The sequence below is a fragment of the Poecile atricapillus genome, chromosome 3 (assembly GCF_030490865.1).
Source record: "Poecile atricapillus isolate bPoeAtr1 chromosome 3, bPoeAtr1.hap1, whole genome shotgun sequence".
In the NCBI taxonomy this organism is placed as follows: domain Eukaryota; kingdom Metazoa; phylum Chordata; class Aves; order Passeriformes; family Paridae; genus Poecile; species Poecile atricapillus.
Genome location: NC_081251.1, coordinates 102013500 through 102037981, shown reverse-complemented (window position 1 = coordinate 102037981; position 24482 = coordinate 102013500). Strand labels below are relative to the sequence as shown.

At 43.1% G+C, this 24482-nt stretch overlaps 1 protein-coding gene across 2 annotated transcripts; it reads left to right on the top strand.

The window, feature by feature from the left end:
- Positions 1–367: 367 nt before the first annotated feature.
- On the top strand, positions 368–24482 carry LHCGR (luteinizing hormone/choriogonadotropin receptor). 2 transcript variants are annotated; one of them, XM_058834446.1, is made up of 11 exons: positions 368–564; positions 8194–8265; positions 10823–10897; positions 12577–12651; positions 13190–13264; positions 13357–13434; positions 16041–16109; positions 16750–16824; positions 18015–18200; positions 20602–20682; positions 22908–24482. In XM_058834446.1, exons 1-11 carry the CDS (start codon positions 410–412, stop codon positions 24148–24150), a joined length of 2184 nt encoding a protein of 727 aa, XP_058690429.1. In that variant the 5' UTR covers positions 368–409; the 3' UTR covers positions 24151–24482. The 2 variants fall into 2 exon arrangements, with proteins under 2 accessions (XP_058690429.1, XP_058690430.1); XM_058834447.1 differs by lacking the exon at positions 10823–10897.

Below are 24482 nucleotides of genomic sequence, written 5' to 3'. Positions count from 1 at the left end.
TGCGGCATATTTTCCTCCACTCACGAACTCTCAAAGACGTTCACAGCCTGATAAATGGGTGCTCGCAAGGCCCACACCTCCTTACAGCTTTCCCACTAGGAAGGGGGGTACTGGGGAGCTTTCCGCTAGGAACGGGCAGCATCGCTCGCGGTCCCTCCTAGGCAGGACCGAGGGGACCAGAACTTCTGAAAATCCATGGAAACCTTCTGCCAGCCACCTGTAGGCTTTGCAGCCAACTTTCCCAGTCAGCGCAGCCGAGGAAGGGCGCTCCCCGGGGGCCGGAGCGCGGCATCCCCGCGGCGATCCCGCCCCGGGGCGGGCGGAGGAGGCGGGGGCGCGGGACCGCGTCCCGCGGGCTGCGGGCGGCCAGAGGCGAGCGAGAGGCGGCGGGAGGCGAGCGGGGCCGGCCATGGTGCCCTCGCTGCTGCTGCTGCTGCTGCCGCTGCTGCTGCTGGCGGGCTGGGCGGGCGCGGGCGGGCGCTGCCCGCTGCGCTGTGCCTGCACGCACGGAGCGCTGCGCTGCCCGCCGCCGCCGCACGGAGCGCAGCCCGCGCCCGCCCGCGCGTAAGTACCGCGGGGGGCTCGGGGGGGACCGCCGGGGGGGGACGGGGCTGCCCTGACAGCCGCCGCGCCGGCTTGGAGCATCCCTGGCCGCGCGGAGGTGCGGAACGTGGGGGATGGAGTTTTGAAACTTTCGAAGTTCAAAGTAACACGGAGGCAGAGCTTTCCCCTTGGGAAGGAGACGCGCGTCCTTTCGGGACTTTTTCTCAAGGGGCGAACCGTCTCACACTCCAGTAGCCTCAGTGACAGAGAAGCGGGGTGCAGGTGTCAGGGCTTTCTGTGCTCTCTCGCTGTGGCAGAATGCATAAACCGCCTTTCCTAACGCCTTGTGGTGGCATGGTTAGGTTTAAAGAAACCTGATTAAAATCTTGAGAAGTCACCTTGAGCCTTCTATCAGTTCTAGGGTTTGTTTTTTTGTTTCTCTGCTGGACTTCCTGTAACGTCTTCTCCCAAAGTCTGTAAGATTAATTTTTTTCTCTATCCTAAAGCGTCAAAATCTTTTCCACTGTGTTCATTGCATCTTCTTGAGGTTCAGCTCACTGACAAGTTATTGACTAGTTTCTTTTTCCCCTCTTTTAGCAAAAAAGCTGCTGTGAGTTTGACAGCTGTTTAGATCTCTGCAGGGTGAGAGGTCCATCATAACCTTCTGCTTAATGCTTTTCTGAGAATTAGGATTAAATTAAAGTAACAAGGCATCTTGGGCATTCCTTTTCCCCACTCACACACCATAGTCCAAGCTCATGATCGAGACCAGACCAAATACTTGATACGTGTAGGTATTCAAGTATTGTGTTGTTTATGGGCTCAGTTACAGCCCTGATCTAAACAACCATGGCGTCAAAATATGGGATTAGAGGAGCAGCCAATAGGATGGTTGCCACTTCCAGGATCCCTTGGTTATCTCTGCATGAGTTGAGCTGGGGTTTTCACATTATGACCCTTTTGGTAAGAAGCCTGTGTTTTCCATTTTCATCTGTCTTGTTTGTAAATTTAACTTGCTCTTGAAATTCCCTAGGGATGATACTAACCCTGATCTCCCCTTTCTCGTTCTCTCAAGAATGAAAAGGAGCAAGAAAACCTAATTTGTAATAATCTAGAGCCATGTAAACCATTCTTCCAAAGGAAAAGATTTTAGAAAAATCTGTGCCTTGGACTTGTTCCCTCTCTATTTCCCTGTGTTATCTTACTTTCAGAGAAAGCAGAGCCCATGGGAGCAGGAGACTCTCCCATCACATTTCTTCCCTGGTATTCACAGCACATGCAGAGCAGGCAGTGGACTAAGCATGGTTATTAGAACAATGCACATCACTGCCCAGAGAGCTTATCAAGAGCCCTAAATGTACGTGATTTTCTTCTTTCTCTGTTTTGGCTTCATCTTTTATTTCTCCTTTTTCCATCTGTCACCCCAGGAAGAAACCACATCTCAACCTCAGTGATCACGTTAGGACAGATAATGGGTTTATGGCTGCTGCCAGTTCTGCCTAACTGAGAGCAACAGGGCTAGGTAATGGACAAAAAGAAGAGAAAAACATTTCCTTTCTACCTTCAATAGAACATTTAATCTTGATGATTGTACACAAAGTCCCGCTATTAGGCTGGCTGTAGAAACCAACTTTACAGTCAGAAAAGAGTTCAACCAAGATTTAGCTCAATACTCCTACAGAGAAAATATTTACACTTAGAGGTAAAAAAAAATAAAAATCCCTGTCTTTCAGAGACATACTCAGCTCCTTCTGCTTCCAACCTGATTTATATTGAACCTGAACCTCTTTGATTAAAATTTCCACTTCTTTGTATTTTTTAATAGAAAGTTTGCATTCATCATACAATTACAAAGCTGTACATATGAATGTAGTCGCTGACCTTACAGGTGTACACTCTTTTGTTCAGTTGTTATTCAACCTCTTTTATTTTTCTTTCATCTCTGCCTTTGATTTTCATACCAGTTTCTTCTTATCCATTTAGCTGTTGTCTTCCCCTCTCTCTTACTCTTTCCCCTCTTTCTTATTCATACAGTTTTTGGAGCTTTGTTAGTGCCGGCTGTCTCTCTTTCCATACTCTCCCTGTCCTCCTAGCTCTCTTCTTCCCCTGCACAGCTCTGTGTATGAGAGAAAGCAAGAGAATGTTGATTTTGTCCCCTCATACTCAGATCTGTACTCATGTGCACCAGGGGAATCACAGTGTGATGTTTGTGAGTGCATTAATAAATTGGTGGGGGGGAAATGCTGGTTTAGGTTGTTCCAGCACCATTCCTGGGATGCCCATATCCTTCCATCAGTGTCACTGTAACACAGAAACCAGACCTCAGAAAAGTCCTTCTTAATTGTATGGTCAGTCAAGAAAATAACTCCAGCTATATCTGAGTAAAATCTGACGCTGTAATGGTCTGTGCTTCCAAATGTACTTTTGATACTTTGTTATAGCCATAGTATATATCCCATAGGGAAATTTCAGCCCTTTTTTTGTACCCCAGTTATCCTTGCCATGTTGCATTATTGCTTTAATACTTTTTCAAAATTATTAGGCTTCTGTCAGGTTGCAGAATGATGGGATTTATACAGTCCTGAATTGACTATATTTTTCTCAAATTCCTGTTCTTAGTCTGGACATAACACAAACAATATAGAACCTCCACTATTCAGACATCTTTGAATGCCCTTTGGCTACATCAGCTATATGTCCTCTTAGTCTCAGCAGAAAAATAATCTTTAATACACCATATTTTGAAACAAAACACGATTTTCCTTCTTTTGAAACCTCATATGTACTTTTGGGTTTTTAAGCAAAGTCTGGTTGGATAGGCACCCAACTCCAGCTGTGCAGCAATGGGCATTGGATACCTTAAGACTTTTTGCTCCTTCAAAAACTTTGTTTCACGGTAAGTTCCCTTTGCTGTACCTGAATGTGTGCCCCTGTGTGCAGAGCTTCTGCAGTTGGGTGAGTGACATGTCATGAGGCAACAAATTACAAAATATCAAATACAAAACTTTGTGGCAAAAGCCTGAAGAAGCAGACAGCTCTATCATGGGGCATATTTGTCAAAAGAATTCAGTTTCAGGGACAAAGTATCTTCCATAACAGGAGATTATATCCCCCATCATCAACTAGTGTCAAATGCTGTTTGGCTGCCTGTGTGATATCTCAGTTAACATTTCAGGTAGGTAATGCCCAATATGCAGGGCTTTAAAAATCAATGCCAACCCTTTACACTGCCCCCCAGAAGCTGATAAAAATCCTAGGAAAATAGTGGGTTTTCAGCCATAGTTTCAATCAATATTCCAAATCCTCCCAAGTTTAAGGATGCTACAGATTAAAATGCTTGCCAGCAAGAGCCTGTCTTAGGCATTCACTTTTTGGGCATTAAAAATACAAGTAATCCTATAAAATAGACATATTAAAATATAGCAGCCAATCCAGCTACGATAACTCATTCATACCTATTGCTATTGGACCTCTGCCTTTTATGTTATTATTATTATTGATCAGTTCAACTAAACATTTTTTGCAAAAGGTCAGTTCTGTAATACAGCAGTTTCCTCCAGTCGTGTGAGTGGGCTTGGGCTTTGACTCCTCCTCAGCAGGACTGCAAGTGGTCATGAGATCTTGGGGCATCCAGAGCTCTCAAAAGCTTCTCTTGGAGCTCAAGTCTATGTTGTGGCAGTTCTTGTCTTTCCCAATCCTCCTGGCTAGCCTTAAATGCATTTAGCTTGGCCATTTCAAACCTTACTGCCTAGAATTATGTAACCTGAAAACCAATCTTGATAACATAGCCAAGGGCTGCTGAATGCCAGGAAGTCTGTCTGGCTCTCCACTTCTTTCTGTCTTTTTCCAAGGATGAGAAGTCCTGTAATTCTGTGGAGCTGCAGCATTGTCAGTGCTGAATGACAGCAATGAGTACAATCATACAAGTTATGATGCATTAGATATGACAGAAACTTCACTGGTTTTCTTAAAAGTGCAAACATTCATCCTTTAATAATCTTCAAAACAGTGCAGGCAACTTGCATTAAAGATGGGTGCATCCATCCTTTCATGAGCTACAGAAGTCAGTGTGGGCAAGTTAGATGCATAAAAGCTTTGTAGCTTTGTAAAAACTTTTTTTTGCCAAAAGCTTCCTCAGCTGAATGGCAATATCTGAGTGCTGAGTGCTGTCAGAAAGAAATCTGAACAGACCACCCCACCAGGAAGACTGAGCAGATGAGACATCTACAGACAGAGAGGAACAGCCTCACATTCACAATTCCTGGTCCTCAGGGGCTCTTCAACTGCAGCAGGACATAAGCAATCCAAGAGGTTCTTGGAATCCTTTGATGATAAATTCTGTCTCCAAGTGATAAGGGAGCCAAGGAGGAGAGGTGCAGTGGGGGCCTTTTTCTCACCAACAAGGAGGGGCTGGTGAGGAATGTGAAGCCCAAGAGTTTCCATTTTACTTTGCTGCCCGGACCATAAATGATGGAGTTGGAGGACCTCAGGACAGCGAGAAGGGCACACAGCAAGCTCATTATCCCTGACTTCAGCAGCCTTTGGTCTTTTCAGGCACCTGCTTGGCAGAGTCACAGGGGGTAAAGCCCTGGAGGGAAAAGCAGCCCAAGAAAGCTGGCTGATATTCAGAAATCAGCTCCAGGCTCTGGAGTGATACATCCCAACCAAGAGGAAGTCAGGAAAATCACCAGGAGGCCTGCATGGATGAACAAGGAACTCCTGAACAAACTCAAACACAAAAAGAGGGACTAGAGGGTGGAAGAAGGTACAGGTAGCCTGGGAGGAACACAGAAAATTAAGTAGATGGGATCAGGTTAGGAAAGCTAACACCCTGATAGAATTAAGAAAAGGGGAAACATAACCCCCATTTTTATGGAGGGAAATAAGGAATACCCAAAGAAATACATGCCACTCAGTCTCACCTTCATGCCTGGCAAGATCCTGCAGCAGATCCTCCTGGAAACCATGCAAAGACACCTGGAAACTAAGGAGGTGATTGGTAGCAGCCAGTGTGGCTTCGTGAAGGGCAAATCTTGTGCCTGAAAAAATGGGTGTCCTTCTAGGTCGGGGTTACAGCAGCAGTGGATGATAAAAAGCCACTGACATCATCTACCTGGACTTGTGCAAAGCATTCGACACTGCCTGCACGACATCCTTGTGTTAAAATTGGAGAGAGGTGGGTTTGATGGGTGGGCCAGCTTGGTGGATAAAGAGTTGGCTGGGTGGTGGCACTCAGAGTTAGTCAATGGCTCAATGCCTGAGTGGAGAGCAGTGACAAGTGACATTCCTCAGGAGTCATACTAGGTGGGACCAGCTCTGATTTACATCCTTGTCAGCAGCGTGGTTGGTGGGACAGAGCTCATTCTCAACAGGTTTGGTGATGGCACCAAGCTGTGTGGTGGGATCAGCACGCCGGAGGGGAGGGACCTTGAGAGGTGGGAGAGGCTGGAGGCCTTGAGACTGTGCAAACCTCATGGAGTTCAGCAAGGCCAAGTGCAAGGTCCTGCATGTGGGCCAGGGCAATCCCAAGCACAAATACAGGCTGGGCCAAGAATGGATTGAGGGCAGCCCTGAGAAGGACTTGGGGGTACTGGTGAGTGAGAGGTTGGACATGAGCCATCAGTGTTTGATGGTAGCCCAGAAAGCCAGTGGTATTCTGGGCTGCATCCAAAGCAGCATGGGCAGCAGAGAGAGGGAGGAGATTCTGCCCTTCTACTCCGCTCTTGTGAGAGCCCACCTGGAGAGCTGCATCCAGCTCCAGGGCTTCCAGCATAAGGAGGATGTGGCCCCTCTGGAGTGAGTCCAGAGGAGGCCACAAAAATGCTCAGTAGGCTGAAGCACCTCTCCTAAAGAGACAGGCTGAGAGAGCTGGGATTGCTCAGTAAATATTCATAGACTCATAGAATAGTTTGGGTTGAAAAGGACCTTGAAGATCATCACCTGTCAAGCCATGGCCATTACAACCACCATGCTCACCCACCAGCATGTCACAGGGAGGTAGTAGGCTCATGGCCTAATGTAACTGAAAACCCAGATTTGGTTTTATTTTTTGCACCTTCAGTCACATTTCTATTTCCTTTGTTTTTGAAAGCAGTTTCACAAAATGTATGCTTTGTCTTCCAAGCAGACTGAGCTGATGGTGCAGTTATAGGGTTATAGAGAAGGAATTTCTCAGCTTCTACTTTTTGTTTCTTCCTGAAGTTCTTTTCCTTTTGGTTCAGAGTGTTAAAACCTACATCAGATTACTTCTACCTGTCTCTACCCTTCAGGGAAAAAATGCATTCTTCAAGCTGCATGACTTAGTTTCATTTCTGATTTAACCAAACCTCACACACAGCAAAACATGCCAGCATCAATCTAGAGACAGGTATGACCCAATCACAATGGCATGACAAACATACACCCTTATATCACCCTTCTTAGGTAGGGAAGCATTGTTATTCCCAGTTTGCTGACAGGGAGACAAAGTCCAAGGGAACTAAATTATTTGCCCCAAATCATCCAGACTTTTTGGAATATAGCTAGAAAATGACTTCCAGGCTCCTTGGTACATCCAGATTTGTAACCCCTAGACACAGTATATACGACAGCCTGCCTTTATAACGTGCAGGTCTTTTTAAATATATAAAAATACACACACACACACACACACACACACACACATATATATATATATCTATATATATCTATCTTGATGAACATTTAACATAAATATTGATAATAAACATATTCCTTCATGCAAAGGATTATGATAACAATTTTTTAAAAAACAGGTTATGTGAATAGCGCAGAAACATTTCAGTCAAAAAAGCCTTGAGGGGGTGAGTTTAAGGATGGGAAACAAATGTCTCTGACTAGATATTTTTCATTCTAAAGCAAAATGGAACAATTATCTGTTTTCACAGAGATAACATTTTGAAATATGTTAAATATTTTCCTATGGCCATTATCAGGGAGAGTGTGGTCATGGGTAGATAAACTGGCTGGTAAAAGTACTGTGGTTCCAGTGTGGAGAATGGTAAAATATGGCTCTGTCTCCCACTGATTGTTAATTTCTCAATCAGAGAAATTAAAAAATTAAAAACTAAAATCCACACTTGCTTTGAATCAACTAACCACACTGATGCAATTTATTAAAAAAAAAGTACTTCATTACACCAGCCTGATTTGAAGTTCTTCTACACTTTGTGCACAGCCACATTCATGATGCCACACTGCAACATTACAGGGATATTGCTGGGAGGAGAACATAGTGCAGTGAACACAAAGGTACTCTTTTAATACAGAAAGCTGTATATGAAAGCCACTTCTTCTGAGGATCTAACTTTAAATAGCCTGTAGCTTCCTTTAACTGTGAACGTAGCAGTCTACTTTCATCAGGCTATAAATTTACTTAACAGGTTATGATTATTATTGATTTGATGGTGATTACTCTCAAATTTATGCTGTTGAGGAACTGACCCAATATCTTATGAACTCCATTTAACTGAGATCAATGACAAATGGATCAGGCCCCAGAGTACAGAGAACTGCAGGAAAAATAGGGTGGCATTATACTTTATTAATTTTCTCCCTACCATAATGGTACAATTACAAACAAGGAAAACCCATGCCTTACAGCCTTTTCCTCCCTTTTTTCTTTTTTTTCAGATCATTTACTCATCTCCCTGTAAAAGTAATCCCATCCCATGCATTTGAAGGACTTCAAGATGCCTTCATCATGTAAGTTGTCAATATTTTCTATAGGCTTTTCCTTAATTTCTTACAAAAATCATCCTTTTATAATAATGTCAAAATGTGTGGCTAATACACTCTACTGATGAAAAAAACCACAGGGGAAGGATAAACATAACATTCCTTTTCATGTAAACAGTATACAAAAGATCTTTTGAAAATGTGTGATTTTTAACAGCTGTTTAAAGATCAAATAATGAAATATTAATCATGTCAGAGAGAACTGGATACAGCTTACTAACTGATGAGAGGAGCATTTGATTAGCAGAGGAGATGGATTTCTATCATCAAACATTAGCTGTGCAATAATAGCCATGGCACTCTCTGTTATACATTTACAGAAGACCCAAATAAGACTTTCTTCATCATTCTGCAGTGAGAGATAAGCTTGGTAGGGGATCAGTAGGACTGAGCCCTTCCTTTGATCTTTCCATTTGCAAATGCTGTAATTTTGCACTCCAGGTCTGCGCTGCCTCTTGACCCTCAGCATTGTACCTATTTTCCATCAAGGATTCAGACCACAAGGCTCTTCTCATCCTTCTTGCCCTCATTTCTGCTGTTATTCCAGCTGAAATGGCATGTTTGAGTCTCCATTATTTATTATTTTTTATTTTGTCTGCATTGAGTGGCCTCTAAAGGATAAAGTTGATGACACAGCAGTGCAGTGAAGAACAGGGGACTGACCTCCCCCAGAACTTAAGCAGCAGCACAGAAGATGCTACTTTCTTTTCAAGGTGCACTTTTTGTTCCTCTCTGCTGCACATATCCAACTGCACTACAGTACTAAAGCAGAATCCAGTGGTGCTGTATTCTTGCATTCACTTGCATCTGAATGTTTAATGAGAATTTACCCATTTTCACACTGGAGACCAACTTAAATCTACAAAATTTCTCCTACCTGTATGACTTGACGCTACACTTTCTCAAACTGTACACATGTCATATTCTCCATAAAGAATGGATTTTTCTTGGATATTTTCCCTTCCATAACAAGAATGTAATTGATCTTTTTGTGTGCTTCTAATGACTCTCTCCAAATTAACTGTGAGAATCAATGTATTTTTCTGAAGTTATTTTGTAGAACACTTTATAATTTTATTGAGATTTAGTGCTACTTTGAAAAAAAATTATAATTATAATTTTATAATTATAAATCTCTGAGTCAGCTATTTGGCAACTCATCACTCTGAAAGACGATAAATTATTCTCATGCCATAAGTCATTCATAAGTCATCCATATGTAAATGGAAAAACTGGCTGACATGGGAGGATCCCATGGAAGAATCATGTTTCAAACCCCCAAAAAGTTCTGTGAGCAGTCACTGATCCCTCTCAGCCTGTGAATCTCTGAGGATCAGGTGCCCAGCATGCCACTTACTTTACATCCATCTTTCATTTAAAAGTAACCAGTGCAATACCAAAATCAACATTCTCATTGAATTAAGATGATGAAAAAATTTATTTATAATTCTTTAAGACACACATACACATTAACTGTGTTATTTCTAGTGTGCATCCCCCTTTGCCGCTACAAATGAAGCACAGAATTCATACTGATCTAAGAGAGTTTTTATCAGCAATAGAGCTGTATTCTTACAATTGTAATTGAATTAAGCTAACACTTAGGACTGTGACAATACTGACCCTGATGGTGTAGATACATTCCAGTTGTTTGGAAAGTATTTTTTCTTGAGAGTGTATAATCTTAGGTTTATTTTGTGTACCCTTCTAGTCAATTCTGATGAGAAATTTTGAAGATCTTTCCCTTATATATGCATATATGTATACTATTTACTTTCAGGACTCAGTTTTGCATAGCCTCCTAGATTTTAATCTAGCAAGCATTTAACAAGCATCTAAAAAGTGGATTTTGTTTTTCTATGTCAGTATTAATTAATCTTGAGTACACATGTGGAATAGGAGCATCTGTGTATCAGAGTCCAAGAGTGGCACCAAACACAGTCGTGTTGGTCTGTGTCATGATGAAAAGAGCCACTTCCTTGCAGTTTGCATATGTGTAATGAAAATGGCATTTAGGTCCAAAAATTGTTCATAAAGTATGCTGAATCCATATCTGTGTATTTCTACATCTGTGGTTTAGATGACCATAATTCTGACTTGATGATATGATAGGATATGAAGCACCATGAACATTTTCCATGTCCTCACCCCACAAATAAATTCACTAAGCAGAACCAACGATGGGAGGGAGAAAAAGGCTCACGAGGCTTGGGCTCACTCTGTTTACATTAGTTCTGGCCCTCAGAACTTGCTTACCTGCAATTTACTGAGGAAATGGAGATTGGCTGTTACAGCAGTACTTATGCCTAAAGGTTGGCTTTCCCTTTTGCCAAGACAGAAAAAGGCTGATCCTCTCTGAAACCCCACTGGCAAGGCCTGCCAGGATGTCTGAGGTGAGGCACAGACAAGACTGATAGGAGGGGTTGAACAAGTGTGCATAAAAGGAGGAAATACAAAGTGGAAAGCCAGTTGCTGGGGTCTTTTCTGGTAATGTGTTGCTTTGTGTCTGCTGTTTTCATTGTAGTGAAATCTCTCAGAGCGACTCCCTGGAGAGAATAGAAGCGAGTGCCTTTGACAGCCTTCCCACCTTGTCTGAAATGTGAGCACCTGTTAAAAAAGGCATTCCTGTTGTGGTTTCGGATCATCGAGGAGTAAACAGTCTGCAGAGAACTATTCCTGGACCAAATCTGTTACTTTGACTGGCTTTGACTGAGATCTTTGATGAGAAACATTTCTCTCCAAAATAGTGTATAAAACAGTGAGCACTCTGTAAGGCCTGGCCTTGAAGATCTAGCTCATGCAGAGACATCCCTGCACCGAGTCCCACTGCTTTCAGCGAGCTCAGTGGCAGGAGTGGAGCTCTGGCACTGTCAGGTTTTCTAAGCAGGGAAATAATTCGAGATGACAACAGATGAGAAAAATCTTTCTTTTTGAACATGCCGTTTTCAAAGCCCTACATTATTTAAATAAAGCTGTTTAGTATGCATAGCTCTTCTGTGGAGCACTAAAATATTACTCAAACAGAACACGCACTGATTTTAAACTTGACCTGCATAGCACAGACATCTGAGAGAGGGAGTTAAAAGCAATGACTAGCAGAATGCTCTGAAATATTTAGTGAAACTGGAAACTCTAAATCTGATTCAATACCTCATTACTGCTCTTTTTGCACAGCTTGACCAGTGAGTGGCTGAAAATTGTGCAACTGAGTGAGGACAAATTCATCTTTTTTTTTTTTTTTTTTTTTTTTTTAATATGTGAACATCACTGAAGCCAGTTACTCACATAAGTAAGGGATACAGATTAGTCAACCTCTGATTGAGTCCAGCTTCCACTAGAATCAGTGGTGTGTTTAGGGAAGGAATTAAAGACCCCATGCATTCACCTGCGGTTTATGGATAGTTTGTCTTATGCCTGTCTTCCAAAACCCAAAAGCTAGGAAAGACCATTAAAGAGCTACAGGAAGCTGGAAAGAAAACCTCCTTGAATCTTGAGTGCTGTACAGGACTCACATTGCAAGGGCTTGATATCCCAAGCTGCACTCAAATCCACATTCAATGGACGATCAGGGTAGTGAGTTCAATAGCATCCTTGAATTTCAGCTTTCCTGCCATTTCACATGCTAAGACCTTTTTATTTTGTAAGTCATGCACAGGGAGAGAGCTGGGCTACAGTTATTGGCCTTTAGGGCAAACAGAGCTTTACCAGACAGTTCAGCTGCAGAGAGTGCTCCTTGGTTAAGAGATCTGCCCACTTTTTGAGTGACAACTAGCAAACAGGACTTCTCTCCCACTTCTCTCCCAGTTTCTGCTGATCCCCTCCTACCAACCGCTGCTCTAAGGAAGTCCATGGTGTTCCTAAGAGGTTAACCTATCTGAGGAACTGCCTTTCCCAGCTAGGAAGAACATTTGTAATGTAACTGAAGTGACAGATGATTTGAAGGGATCTGATGATTGTGGAGCAAGGACCAGGCACAAACACACACACACACATGCAGGTCCAGGCTTGGCCCCATGTCCAAGCCCAAAGTGATAACTCCCACCTGTGACCAGGATATCCAAACAGGACCAGCTCAGAGAACCACGAGATTTCAGGCAGTGTTATCTTTTGTTGGCTGCCTAAAACTTGCAGGCCATTTTTATTACCAGCAGTGCCTCAAAATGCATCCAGCAGCATATTTGCAGGTTGTTTTCTGAGAAAGTAAATCACAAGCAAAACTCAGGGCCCTCACAAATCTATAACGATTGTAATACTAAAATATTTTTCCCCTCATTGCAGATTAATCCTGAACACAAAAAATCTGTTGCACATTGAGGATGGAGCATTCAGGAATCTTCCAAGGCTAAAATACTTGTAAGAAAGAATTCTATTCCTTTATTTGTCTGCTTTATTTATTCTTTTCTCTAAAGGAGTAGACAATTCAAATTAAGGAGTGTAAGGAAAAAGGTTTTCCATGCATTACAGTATCCTAGAAGTACATACATTGTTTACAATAGCTTTAATCTGTAATTAGCCAGTAGTGAGGTCTTTCAGTGTACAAGGGCAGGGCAGTGATGGACAAAACAGAAGTCTGCAAAGTAGTTCTAGTAAGTGCTTATTTCTAAAATAAAGCTTTCAGACTAACAGGGTGCTAAACAAAAGATGTAACTAAAATCTCTCCCTCATGCTTAATGTAGTGAGAACATATGCTGCTCCTTCAGGACACTACTTGAGAATTCTAGAAAACTTGTTTTTTACAGGACTTAGAAACACCTTTGGAGCCTACTTAAAAATATATATTTGTCAGTCACTTTTCAAAGCACTGTTAAACCTACACCTACCAAGCTGGCTTCTTGTTGCATCCACTCTGGTAATATTTTCTTCTATAAATAGAAATTATGCTTTTCTCTAGGAGCATTTGTAACACTGGAATAAGACAATTTCCAGACTTGACACAAATCTTCTCACTGGAAGCTCATTTTATTTTGTAAGTAGGGACCCATCCTAACCCAGCTGTGAGTGTTTTCTATCTTGTTCCAGAGTCACTGACAAAAATGCCTTTTTTCTTTCCTTCCATAGGGAGCTCTGTGATAACTTGCGTATGACAATTATACCACAAAATGCTTTCCAAGGGATGAACAATGAATCACTGACACTGTGAGTAAAATAATCCTAGCTCCAGTTCCTTCTGCAAGGATAACACTTCTGCTTGAGGAAAGTGTGTTGACTTCATGAAAATCTTGACATTAAGCCCTATAAAATATACATATGTATTGTGTGTTGAATTTTAAAAGCCTAAGAAATATAGGGATGTTCTTCAAGATGAAGAGCAGAGTTTCATCCAAAAGATAACTTCACTTAGGAAAGAAAACAGGACCAGGGATCTAAATCTTCCATCCCATGTTTTTAAAAATGCCATCAGCAGGACATAAACTACAAAAAACTGCACTGGAGGCCAAAGTCTCTGTTCTTACCTCAGGGATGCAGTTTCTTGAAGCAGTGCTTTCAGGGACCAAGCATTCTGAGGGAGCTGAGCTTCAGCTGCATGGGGTCTCTCTGAAGAGGAGGGCTGGAGACACAGAAGAAATTGGTACAAACTACGAATGCCACTTCTTACCCTGATTTCTTTTGCCTCAGCTTACTTTCCTATAAGATCCCCATAAGTCTCCACACCCAAGACTTTCTTTTTAGCCAACAGTGGGTTCATTGCTTCAGCCCCCTGTGAGGTGGGTGGTTTGATGCTAGGAGATGCCCCACCTGAGGAATGCAGGAAGCAGCAGAGAGCCAAGGTGAAATGTCCTCTGCCAGCAGAGCAAGAAATCTGTATGGATTTCACAGCTCACTTGTCTGCAGAACAGCTTCCACAAAGTAGTGCTGGAAGAGGAGAAATCACAAGCTGAGCCTCTCGGCAAGATGTGGCCGAAATTTGGGTTTCCCAAGGTGGGACCCTCTGAGCCACAGAGAGCAGCAGCAGGCACCCATTGATGCGGTGGCCACAAGCCCCAGAGAAGGCCCAGTGAAGGCAGCCTTTGTGGGCTCCAGTACACATCCAACAGGATGTGTCCAACAGGACATCATGGCCAAAACTCCATGGGTATTTGCACCTGCAAAGGAGCCATGCACATGAGCAAGAACTGCAGCTGATGGACTCTTCATCAGGCTGATGTACCAGCATGGCAGTGACTTTAACCCAGATTTTATGTATTGACCAATACCTTCTGGAAACGAGAGAGGAACTGGGCATAAATGTGACTGAATGCTACTCCTACGTGATGCTAAAGAGGAGCAATTGCTTGGATTAGTGCATCATTTCATCTTACGAGCCTCTTTCCTCCCAACAAGTTCTCAAAATAACTTCAGCAAAATTATGATTCTGCTAATGGTGCAAGAAAATGAACATAAAAGAGATGGAGAAAGGTGCTTAAAGTCTTTACTGTAACCCTAAAGTGTATTAAATGGGAGGGAGTCTAAGCCAGGAAACAGTCAACAGTCATTTTTCTCCCATCCTTTTGTGATTGGGAGCTCACCACAAAAAGAAAAGAATTATCTTATCAGCAGCTTCCTAATTGTAGAGCTACATGTTAACTCCACCCCATGTGGTTAGCTGTAATTAGGTGGAGTAATTCCTCTTGCTACAGCATGGGCTGGTGAAACACAAGTAATCTATGGAGGTGTAAAGTCACCCTGCAGTCATACTTTGCACTGCAAATAGCTAATTTAGCCTTTCCAGCAGTTAATGTTTCTTATGGATTGGGAAATTGATCCTACATATTGTCATGGTCTTTAAGGCTATCACTAGTTTCAGCATTGTGCTGAGGTAGATACCAGCTACCAAATGGAGCCAGGTGCTCCCCACACTTGAGCACTTGGGACCAGGTTTCATAGGGCTGTTTTGTGCTATCCCTAAAGCAAGTGGAAAAGCAACAGAAATGTTGTTTAATTCATAAACAGTTCCAAGTTTGCTAATAGGGCTTAATATTAAAGAAAAAATAATATATACAAGCGATTATATTGAATTTCTATTGGATACATGAACTTAATATCACAAATGGATATTAATAGACCCATGGGTTACATCTCCTAATGAAGATAAAGAGCTAGACCTGAGGTGTAGCAGAGCCCAGGCTTTAGGTGTCTGTCCCCAGGGTAGGGAATCAAGAGATAGGGTAGCATCCAGTGTCCCTGTGCAGGGCAGGGGACAGCAAAGATTCCACAGCACAAATCAAGCCTGGCAGCAGCACTTTAGAGAAGCTGATAACTCACTGACTGCTGGATGATGCACAACTCACCCCTGCCTCTCTGCAAAGCTGTCTTCTGGAAGATTTGCCCATCCACACAGGATCTGCAATCCAGCAGCTCCCTCTGGGATTTACAGTTGTTTTCCACCTGACTTATCTCTAGTCCTTGCAAACTTCCATCTGCACCCACTGACACCCCAAAATCCAGGTCTTCTGCCTCTGGGTTGTTATCTGTGTGCCAGGAGCTTACCTGGACTAATGTCTTATTTCTGGATCTCAGCCCCAGGTAGGTACAGGTGAGCCCCCCAGCAGAACTTCCAGAGGAGTTCTCTTCAAGAGCTAAACAGGAAGGAGCTTAGAGAATTTAAACTGCATCTTCTCTAATATAAGAGCTATAGTTACCTTCATTCTTTATAAGTAGAGCCTCTAATCATTAAAATGAATGCAGCACTGAGGTTTGAAACTTGTAGTACATAACGTAACCTCATCTTTTCCAAATCTTCTTCCCCTATGTTTAATCTCCAGCAAGTTGTATAAAAATGGATTTGAAGATATCCACAGCCATGCCTTCAATGGGACAAAGCTGAATCAATTGTGAGTATGCTATCCCTCCTCAGTAATTTAAACAACAAATAGCAATTTAAATACAATCAGAGGTTCTTCTTTCATTTTAACTGGCTGTGTCTTCTGTTTCCCAATACCCATGAGAAAACTGCATCTTTCAGTGTCATTGTGACTCAGACATTAATCCTACAGCTCTCACTGCTTTTCCTGAAACAACATCCCTAAAAATAGTATAGCTTTTGTGACAAAATCTCATCATTCTTAATAAGATTTCATAATTTAGTGTAAAACCTGAATCAGTAGCCCAGACTAAGGAATCTACGGTTTATGTCTGGAAACATCAATAGTTTTTGATCCCTCTCACACGCTGGTGGACTAATCTCTTGGTTTTGGCAAAATGTATATTTGCTACTGTAGTGAAAGAACCAGCCTGGTTTCTCCTGGTTTAAGTCAGAAGAATTTGGAATTTATCAGATTTAAGTGTAGATGATAATGACCTGATGGCATCGGAGGAAGTAAAAGTCACATGGGAAACACATGTACTCCCCAGCCAGGCAATGCAACAACCACTGCTGTGGTGGGAGAAAGAATTGAAACAGGTGTGAAGAAGAAACTAAAAAAGCTATTTTTAAAATACAGATGTAAAGAGAGTTCATTTTTGGTTCCACAGAATCCTGAAGGACAACAAGAACCTCAGGCGGATACACAACGATGCCCTGAGAGGGGCCACAGGGCCAGATGTCCTGTAAGTATCCACAGCTCCATTAGCTGAGTGTCTGTGGGATCTACACTGTGCCACCAGAGCTGTGTCACCACAGCAAACACAGGCTTCGAGGCCAGAAGGAGATTTGATCTCTTACCCTCTGTGTACAAAGTGGAAACGTGTCAATGAGATGCCATGAAATTAGAAAGATGCCAGAGTGGAAGGAGTTTGCACCCTGGCAAACACATATCAGTTCCAGTGCTGGCATTGATCTCCACCTCTTAGACATTTTGGCTTTTGCTTTATTTGTGTCAGATTCTTCTGATCTTGTTCCTGACATTGTAAACATTGTCCTTTGGTAGGATGGATATGTTTTGGCAATATATGTTGGTTTAGAATTTGTTTATAAAAGTGAGCTAGTTGATTGCCTGCTGTAAGCTCATGCTGAATAAAACTCATTATTATCATCCTCATGATTTATTAATCAAGGACTTACTGAAGGGGTGCCCTGGCTCTAACTCCACACAGTACAACACAGTGTGGTTCTGTAAATAGCACTCTGTGCTGCATGTACCTTTTTTGTGCCTTTTATTGGTGCTTTATGGAACATGGCATTACTGATACCACTTTCAGAATTGTAGGCCTATTTTTCCTTTGTTTAATGTCCTGACTCTGAAAATCCTTAATCACTGATGGACTGTCTTCACACAAACAGCCCCTCTGAAGCTGCTGTAGGCCAAACTTCTAAAGTTTGTGTTGGCAAGAATGACAGATTCTTTTGAGGTTTTAATTAATAGCCATTTAATTAAAGCACCTAGAACAGCCCTTCAGAGCCAAGCACAGACCAAGGAGGGTGTCCTACCTGTTAGCTGGCTGGAGAGTCACTGTTGCCCACCTTCTTCTCTCCCTGTCTCTGGCTTAAAGAGGCATCCCTCACCCCAAGCATGGATTTCAAATGGAAAGGTCAGGACACAGCCCCTGGCATGGTGGGTTTCAGTTTCCCCAGGACCAAGGGAGCTCCTTGCCTGGCTGGAACTGCTGAGCCACAGGGATGCTCTTACCCCGCTGCTCTGTAATTTCACAGACCATGTCTCTGAGCTGGGCATCAGGTGCCGAAGAGGCTTCGTAGATCTCAAGCTTTGTGAAAAACCAGTTGCTGCTACCTACTGTCATGCTTCGGTGGCATTTTTATAGGGATGAATAGAAAAATGAATGCTCTCTTTGTTTTGCAGGGATATTTCTTCAACAGCGCTGGAGTCCCTGCCTAGTTATGGGCTTGAGGCCATTCAGGTCTTAAATGCAACGTCATCTTACTCATTAAAGAGGCTGCCACCACTGGATAAATTCAGCAGTCTTCTGGAAGCTGTCCTAACATATCCCAGCCACTGCTGTGCTTTTCGAAATCTAAGGACAGAAAAGTAAGTCTAAATTGCACATTATTGTACCGCGGTGCTTCAGAAGCTCCAAAATGGCAATTCTGCTTTATTCAGCTCACAAGGTTTGATTATCTTTATTCCAGTTACAGGGAAGCTGTGGTGTATTGCAAGGCCTTGCAGGAAACAGCAAATCTCTGCTAAGACCAGGAAAATTATGTCCATTTATTTTAGAGAAGAAATGGATCCCATCCTGTGCCCTGGATCTGCCAGCAGAAACATTATTCTAAGTTTGCTTAAAGCTTATATTTTTCTTGTAACCTCAATTAAAAGCCTACTGGTACACAGAAGACAGACCTTTATCAATAGCATGTTGCCCTAATTAAAAAAAAAAAAATTAAACCCCTGTAGCATTTAGCTTAATTAATACAGGTGATATGATGACATAGTAGAAAGGGCAAGCTTTCAATTACCCACCAAAATTAGGGCCTGCCACAAGCCTACGGAGAGAGGTTACACGGTTTAGTTCCAACCATTTCAAGCAATAGAAAGTATTGTTCTCCCCACAACTGGAAACAGGGAGAGCTTTGCATCCACAAACTGGGGACAGCTAATCCAAGACAACTGGAGCGCATTTTTCAGCATTTATGTTTCAAAGAAACCAAACCCCAGTTGGCTTAAGGCAGCCAAAGCAATCCCAAATGAGTCTAGTTTGAGCCAGGAAGGTGCCTCATTTCTCATCCGTCTCAAATGAAGACCACAGAAATGATGGACTGAGCAGGCAGTTGTGAGAGGCTTGATTGCTGTCACTCCCATGCCTTCACTTCAGGGATGTCCTGGAAAAGCAGGAGTAGATTCCAATTCTTTACAGTAAAATTCAGGGTTAATATATGCTTTTTCTGCCTACCTCATTTTACTAAGGGGTTCTTGATTCTGCAAGAACAGAAGATTCTACTGTCAATCATTTCCATTGCTAATGAACGGATTCAGTCACAGATCACATCTCTGAGTGTATTAAATGCAGAAGCAACTCTGGCAGAGAATAAAAGGTATCTATTCTGATAAAGATAACTAAATTTCTAATACTGTATTATTTTTTGGGTGCTTGACTTTGCATCATAAGCATGGTTTATAAAAACAGGCATGCCTTAGTAAGTCACTTTCTTATATTAAGTGACTGTTTCCTTAATGAATTGCTAGGGAGAAAATCCCATGCAAATTAGGAAATTACTGCTCCTCTACCAAGGCCATCAGCAATGAGGTGAGATAAAGTCACTTCCATTCATACTGGTAGAGTACCTGGATGCTCCTTTCAAAGCCTCAGAACCAGAGATTTTGCCAAATGAATCATCTTTCAAACCTGTACCATTCAAACTGCTTTACTTCAAGCATGCAAAGTCTACCTCCAGATCCCAGACAGTTTTTAAAATAGGGCCACCTGGGGAAGATTCACACCATGCACCAGAATGGGCATGGGGATGAGCTGGGGGAAAATGGCTCTGCAGAGGACCCAGGGACCTGTCCCTGAGCCAGCAGTGTCTCCTTGTGGCCAAGCAGGCCAGTGGTGTCCTGGGATGCGTTAGGAACTGCATTGCAGTCAAGGGAGGTGATCCTGGCCCCCTGCTCAGCCCTGGACATGGAGCTCCTGGAGCAGGTCCAGTGGAGGGCTACAAAGATGATCAAGAGACTGGAGCATCTCTCTTCTGAGGAAAGGCTGAGGGAGCTGGGGCTGTTCAGCCCTGAGAGGGAGCCTCATCAATGTCAGCATCTGAAGGGAAGGTGTCAGAGGCTGGACCAGGCTCTGCTCACTGGTGCTGGGCAATAGGGTAAGAGGCAACAGGCAGGAACTGATGCACAGGAAGTTCCAACTGAATATGAGGAAGAATTTCCTTCTGTGCAGGTAACCAAGCAGGGTAACCTGGAACAGGTTGCACAGAGAGGGTGTGGAGTCTCCCTCAATGGGGATATTCCAGAACTGTCTGGAATGTGCTCCAGGATGACGCAGGGAGGTTGGACCAGATGCCCCACCATGGTCCCTTTCAACCTGACCCATACTGTGGTTCTGTATCAGGCCAGTTTCCAGCAGCTGTTAATAGGCGCTTCTCCAAAAGACAGCCTAACTGTTTCCATTCATCCTGGTGGAGAATCTGGCCACTTCAATATTTCAAAACACACCATTTAATTCAAGTTATTTCACTGTAAAAAAAAAAATTACAGCCTACACAACAAACAAGCTGAAAGACCATCCTTACACACCTTACACTGCCTATTTTCACAGCATTTGAAGTCTTCTCCTTCCCACTTCCAGATGTCTGCAGGAACGTTTGTGCTGCCTTGAGGCCAGCGCTGGCTTACCTTACATGTCTGTGAAGATCACTTGCAGAGAAGACAAGGCTTTGGCCAAAATGCAGCCTGAAACTTAACTTTCTTCTCATCCTTCTTGCAGACAGAATTTGTTGCTTTCCATTTTTGACAACTTCTCCAAGGAGTGTGAAAGCACCATGAGGAAACCTACTAACGAAATACTGTAAGTACCTCTCTGCACAGAGATTATGGAAGTGGCAAATACAGACCTCCTCCTCTTTCTGCTGTTCTAATAGGCAGGTCTTTGTCTGAAAATTCAGTCACCCCTACAAGTTGCACAGTGGTAATTTTACTATCATTAAACCAAGATTTGGATGTTCAAAAGGAAAGGGGAATAAAAAACCCTCGTGATTTCACAAGCTTTATACATTCCAGTTTGTCTTCTGGATTCTGAAAGGATTTCAAAACAAAGATTGAATATTTACAGAAGTTGGTGGCCTACATGGAGACTTTCCGTTCCCTGAAATAAATGCAGTTGTTGGTGTGATTCAAAGAAGAGCTGCTATTATTAACTTTTTTTTTCTCCTATAGAAAGGGTAATTAGAATTCTGCATACCAATAGTTTTCCATGGTAGCATGGAGTCCCTGAGCTAGAAGTGTGGTGACCCCGTGTCAGTGGTTTACTCCGTCTAAACATGTCTTTTCATATCATCACAGTTTTACTTGACAGTGTTCAGTGTGACAATAAGAAAGGCTAATATCAAAACTGTTGCGTTGGCTGTGCTGGATGACACAGGCTCTAACTCAGCTTTTAAGAGAGAAGTTTAAAGATTTGCTATTCTTCATCCCCCTGCAGCTAAATGGGAGACCTTGGGACTTCTTAGCAGCCCTGACGTGGCGTCAAAGCATTCTAAAATCTAGAAGAAACAAGGTTATGGTCACAAAATTCCAATGGCTAAATACAGCTGAAATGTGATTGATTCATTGGAATAATTACCTCCTTGGACATTATTTTGTTTGCTGGTTGGTGAGGCCTCCTACACTTAACCATTTGGTTTTATCTGTCTGTTTTGGATTAGCATCTGTTGCACTCCTGCTGTGCATTAAATAGTCTGCCCAGCCTATTGGCTCCTGAAGCGTTTTGCTTTGGCAAATCCCAATCCCAGCAATTCTCTGAGCAGGCATTAAAATAAGCAAGTGAAAGTAAGGTTATGGTTCACGGGCCTAATGGCTACAGAACCACAGCAGAAATCATCTGAAAGTCCCAAGTTCTTATTAGTTTAAAAAAAAAAAACCCACAAAAATCCAACTTTCACATAGCAGCACATTCGCACAGCCTCTCAGAAAATCACAATTATTTTTATAAGTAATAGAGTCAAATGCATTCCCTGCTCTTCCAGTTTGAGCCAGGCGAGTAAATGCAAGACATTGGGCAGTTTTCCATATACAGAGAGAAGAGTTAGGATAATAAGTTTGGGACTTTATTTGCCCCATAGGAATAGCTGAAAAGCAGCTCAGTTTCATTTGCCAGTTAAGACCCTACTCCAGAAATATCATTTAATGGACATGCTTCAGTAGATGTGAGAGCTTAAGCATGTATTTAAATTATCCTAAAGCTACCAGTTTTCTCAAGAGTTGTCCTCAATAGAGATATTTTCCAGGATTCACACTGCAGATTGTTTTTCCACCAAACACTCCCAGTCAGGATGATTGGGAAGTTGGGAAATAGGCACCTGTTATGTCAGGCAAAGACAGTGTTTGCTTTTAAAACAATTCTTCTTTGGTAGGCTTATCACACTCTTGATGACCCAGAGATTTTAGAAGTCTATCTTGAAAACCTACAACATTTTTTATTAGGCACTGGCTGCAGCCTAAATTTAATAAATTCCTAGCTGTCAATGTGATTTAGTTAACCATGCACTCCTTACCCTATAATACTGTGAGCTGCAAATTCCTCAGCACCTCCCAAGCCATACATAGTCTCAGGAATTCATTTTCTAAGTGCCTTTCGTAAGGGGAGCAAAGGTGCACAGTTAAAATCCATAGGTTATTTTGGTATGGCTTCTACAACTGCCTGTGAAACCTCTGTGCATCAAACCCGTAATCCATCAGCCCAAGTGTTACTGTAGCTTGGACTGCAGCCAACCAGCAGCATGAGAACGATGGCTCCTTCACAAAGCAGTAAAAGTGAAGTACTTACAAATAAGCAAGTTGTATAAGAGAGCATTTCTGTGGATAGGACTGTGACCCCTGCTGCTCTCCAAGGCTGCTTCCCAAACACAAAGCATTCTTACAAGGCTTCGTTATTTGTAAACACTCTGTAGAAACACATGGAGGAAGTCACTGTTTTAAAACAACTGTTATCTGTTGCCTTTTGCAAAAGAATGCGAGTAACATGTAACAAATAATTCACTTCTGTTTGGGGGGGTGGTTTTTTCATGGTTACAGAGAGGACTCCAACAACACATTGCTGTGGTCAGTGGAGAGGAACACGCACCCCTTTGTGACAGATGATGAAAGTTCTCCCTACAGCTACTCAACCATTTTCGATGACAGCGAAATGGCCGGCTTTGACTTTGAGTACGACTTTTGTCAGCCTAAAGTCCTCACGTGCACTCCAGAACCAGATGCCTTTAATCCCTGCGAAGACATCCTGGGATACAGCTTCCTCAGAGTGCTGATCTGGTTTATAAACATCCTCGCCATCGCCGGCAATTTCACCGTGCTCCTCGTTCTCCTGACCAGCCACTACAAGCTCACCGTCCCTCGCTTCCTCATGTGCAACCTCTCCTTCGCCGACTTCTGCATGGGGCTGTACCTCCTGCTCATCGCCTCCGTGGACGCCCAGACCAGCGGCCAGTACTACAACCACGCCATCGACTGGCAGACGGGCAGCGGCTGCAGCACCGCCGGCTTCTTCACGGTGTTTGCCAGCGAGCTGTCGGTGTACACGCTGACGGTGATCACCGTGGAGCGCTGGCACACCATCACCTACGCCATGCAGCTGGACCGCAAGCTGCGGCTGCGGCACGCCGTGCCCATCATGCTCGGGGGCTGGCTGTTCTCCATCGGGATAGCTGTGCTGCCTCTCTTCGGGGTCAGCAGCTACATGAAGGTCAGCATCTGTTTGCCCATGGATATCGAAACGGGCCTGTCCCAAGCCTACATCCTGCTGATCTTGGTGCTGAATGTTGTCGCCTTCATTGTCATTTGTGCTTGCTACATCAAGATTTACATCGCCGTGCAGAACCCGGAGCTGGTAGCTGCCAATAAAGACACCAAGGTCGCCAAGAGAATGGCAATACTGATCTTCACGGATTTCACCTGCATGGCCCCCATCTCGTTTTTTGCCATATCTGCTGCCTTCAAAGTTCCTCTCATCACAGTGACCAACTCCAAGATCCTGCTGGTTTTATTTTACCCCGTCAACTCCTGCGCAAACCCCTTTCTCTATGCGATTTTCACCAAAACGTTCCGGAGGGATTTCTTTCTGCTGATGAGCAAGCTTGGCTGCTGCAAGAGCCGAGCAGAGCTCTACAGGATGAACTATTTCTCTGCTTATAACTACAACTGCAAGAATGGCGGCGCAGCCACAGCCCCCAGCAAAGCCTCTCAAGCAATCCTGCTCTTGTCAGCCTTAGAGAAGCCCTATCCTGCAACACGGGACAAGACATCTCACAAGGAAAATTAACCTGGAGTGCCAAGAGATGCAGCACTTTGCAAAGCCAGTTGTGATTATCTTAGTGACTAGGGATTGTTTTAAAGTATCTTGAACATTTCATAATAAATAAAAATGCCAGTCAGTAATTCTTATGCAACATAACTGTTCTGAAGTTCAAAGTGGTGTTTTCCGTTCTCTTCCTTTGTGGTGATAGGTGTGGAAGGCGGCTATTAGGCAAAACTTTTCTGTATGAGGAACCAGAAGAGTCCAGGAGTAGTCAAGTTGCTCTTGAGGCTAACAGCTACTGCAGTGATTGTAGCCGGGCTTCTTTTTCTCCAGATCGGCTTCCCTGGAGTATTTAA

Coding starts and splice junctions, on each gene's coding strand:
- LHCGR (XM_058834446.1), top strand. CDS start 410: ATGGTGCCCTCGCTGCTGCTGCTGCTGCTGCCGCTGCTGCTGCTGGCG. Junction 13,265..13,356: donor CTGGAAGCTCATTTTATTTT/GTAAGTAGGGAC, acceptor TTCCTTCCATAG/GGAGCTCTGTGATAACTTGC. Junction 20,683..22,907: donor AAACCTACTAACGAAATACT/GTAAGTACCTCT, acceptor TCATGGTTACAG/AGAGGACTCCAACAACACAT.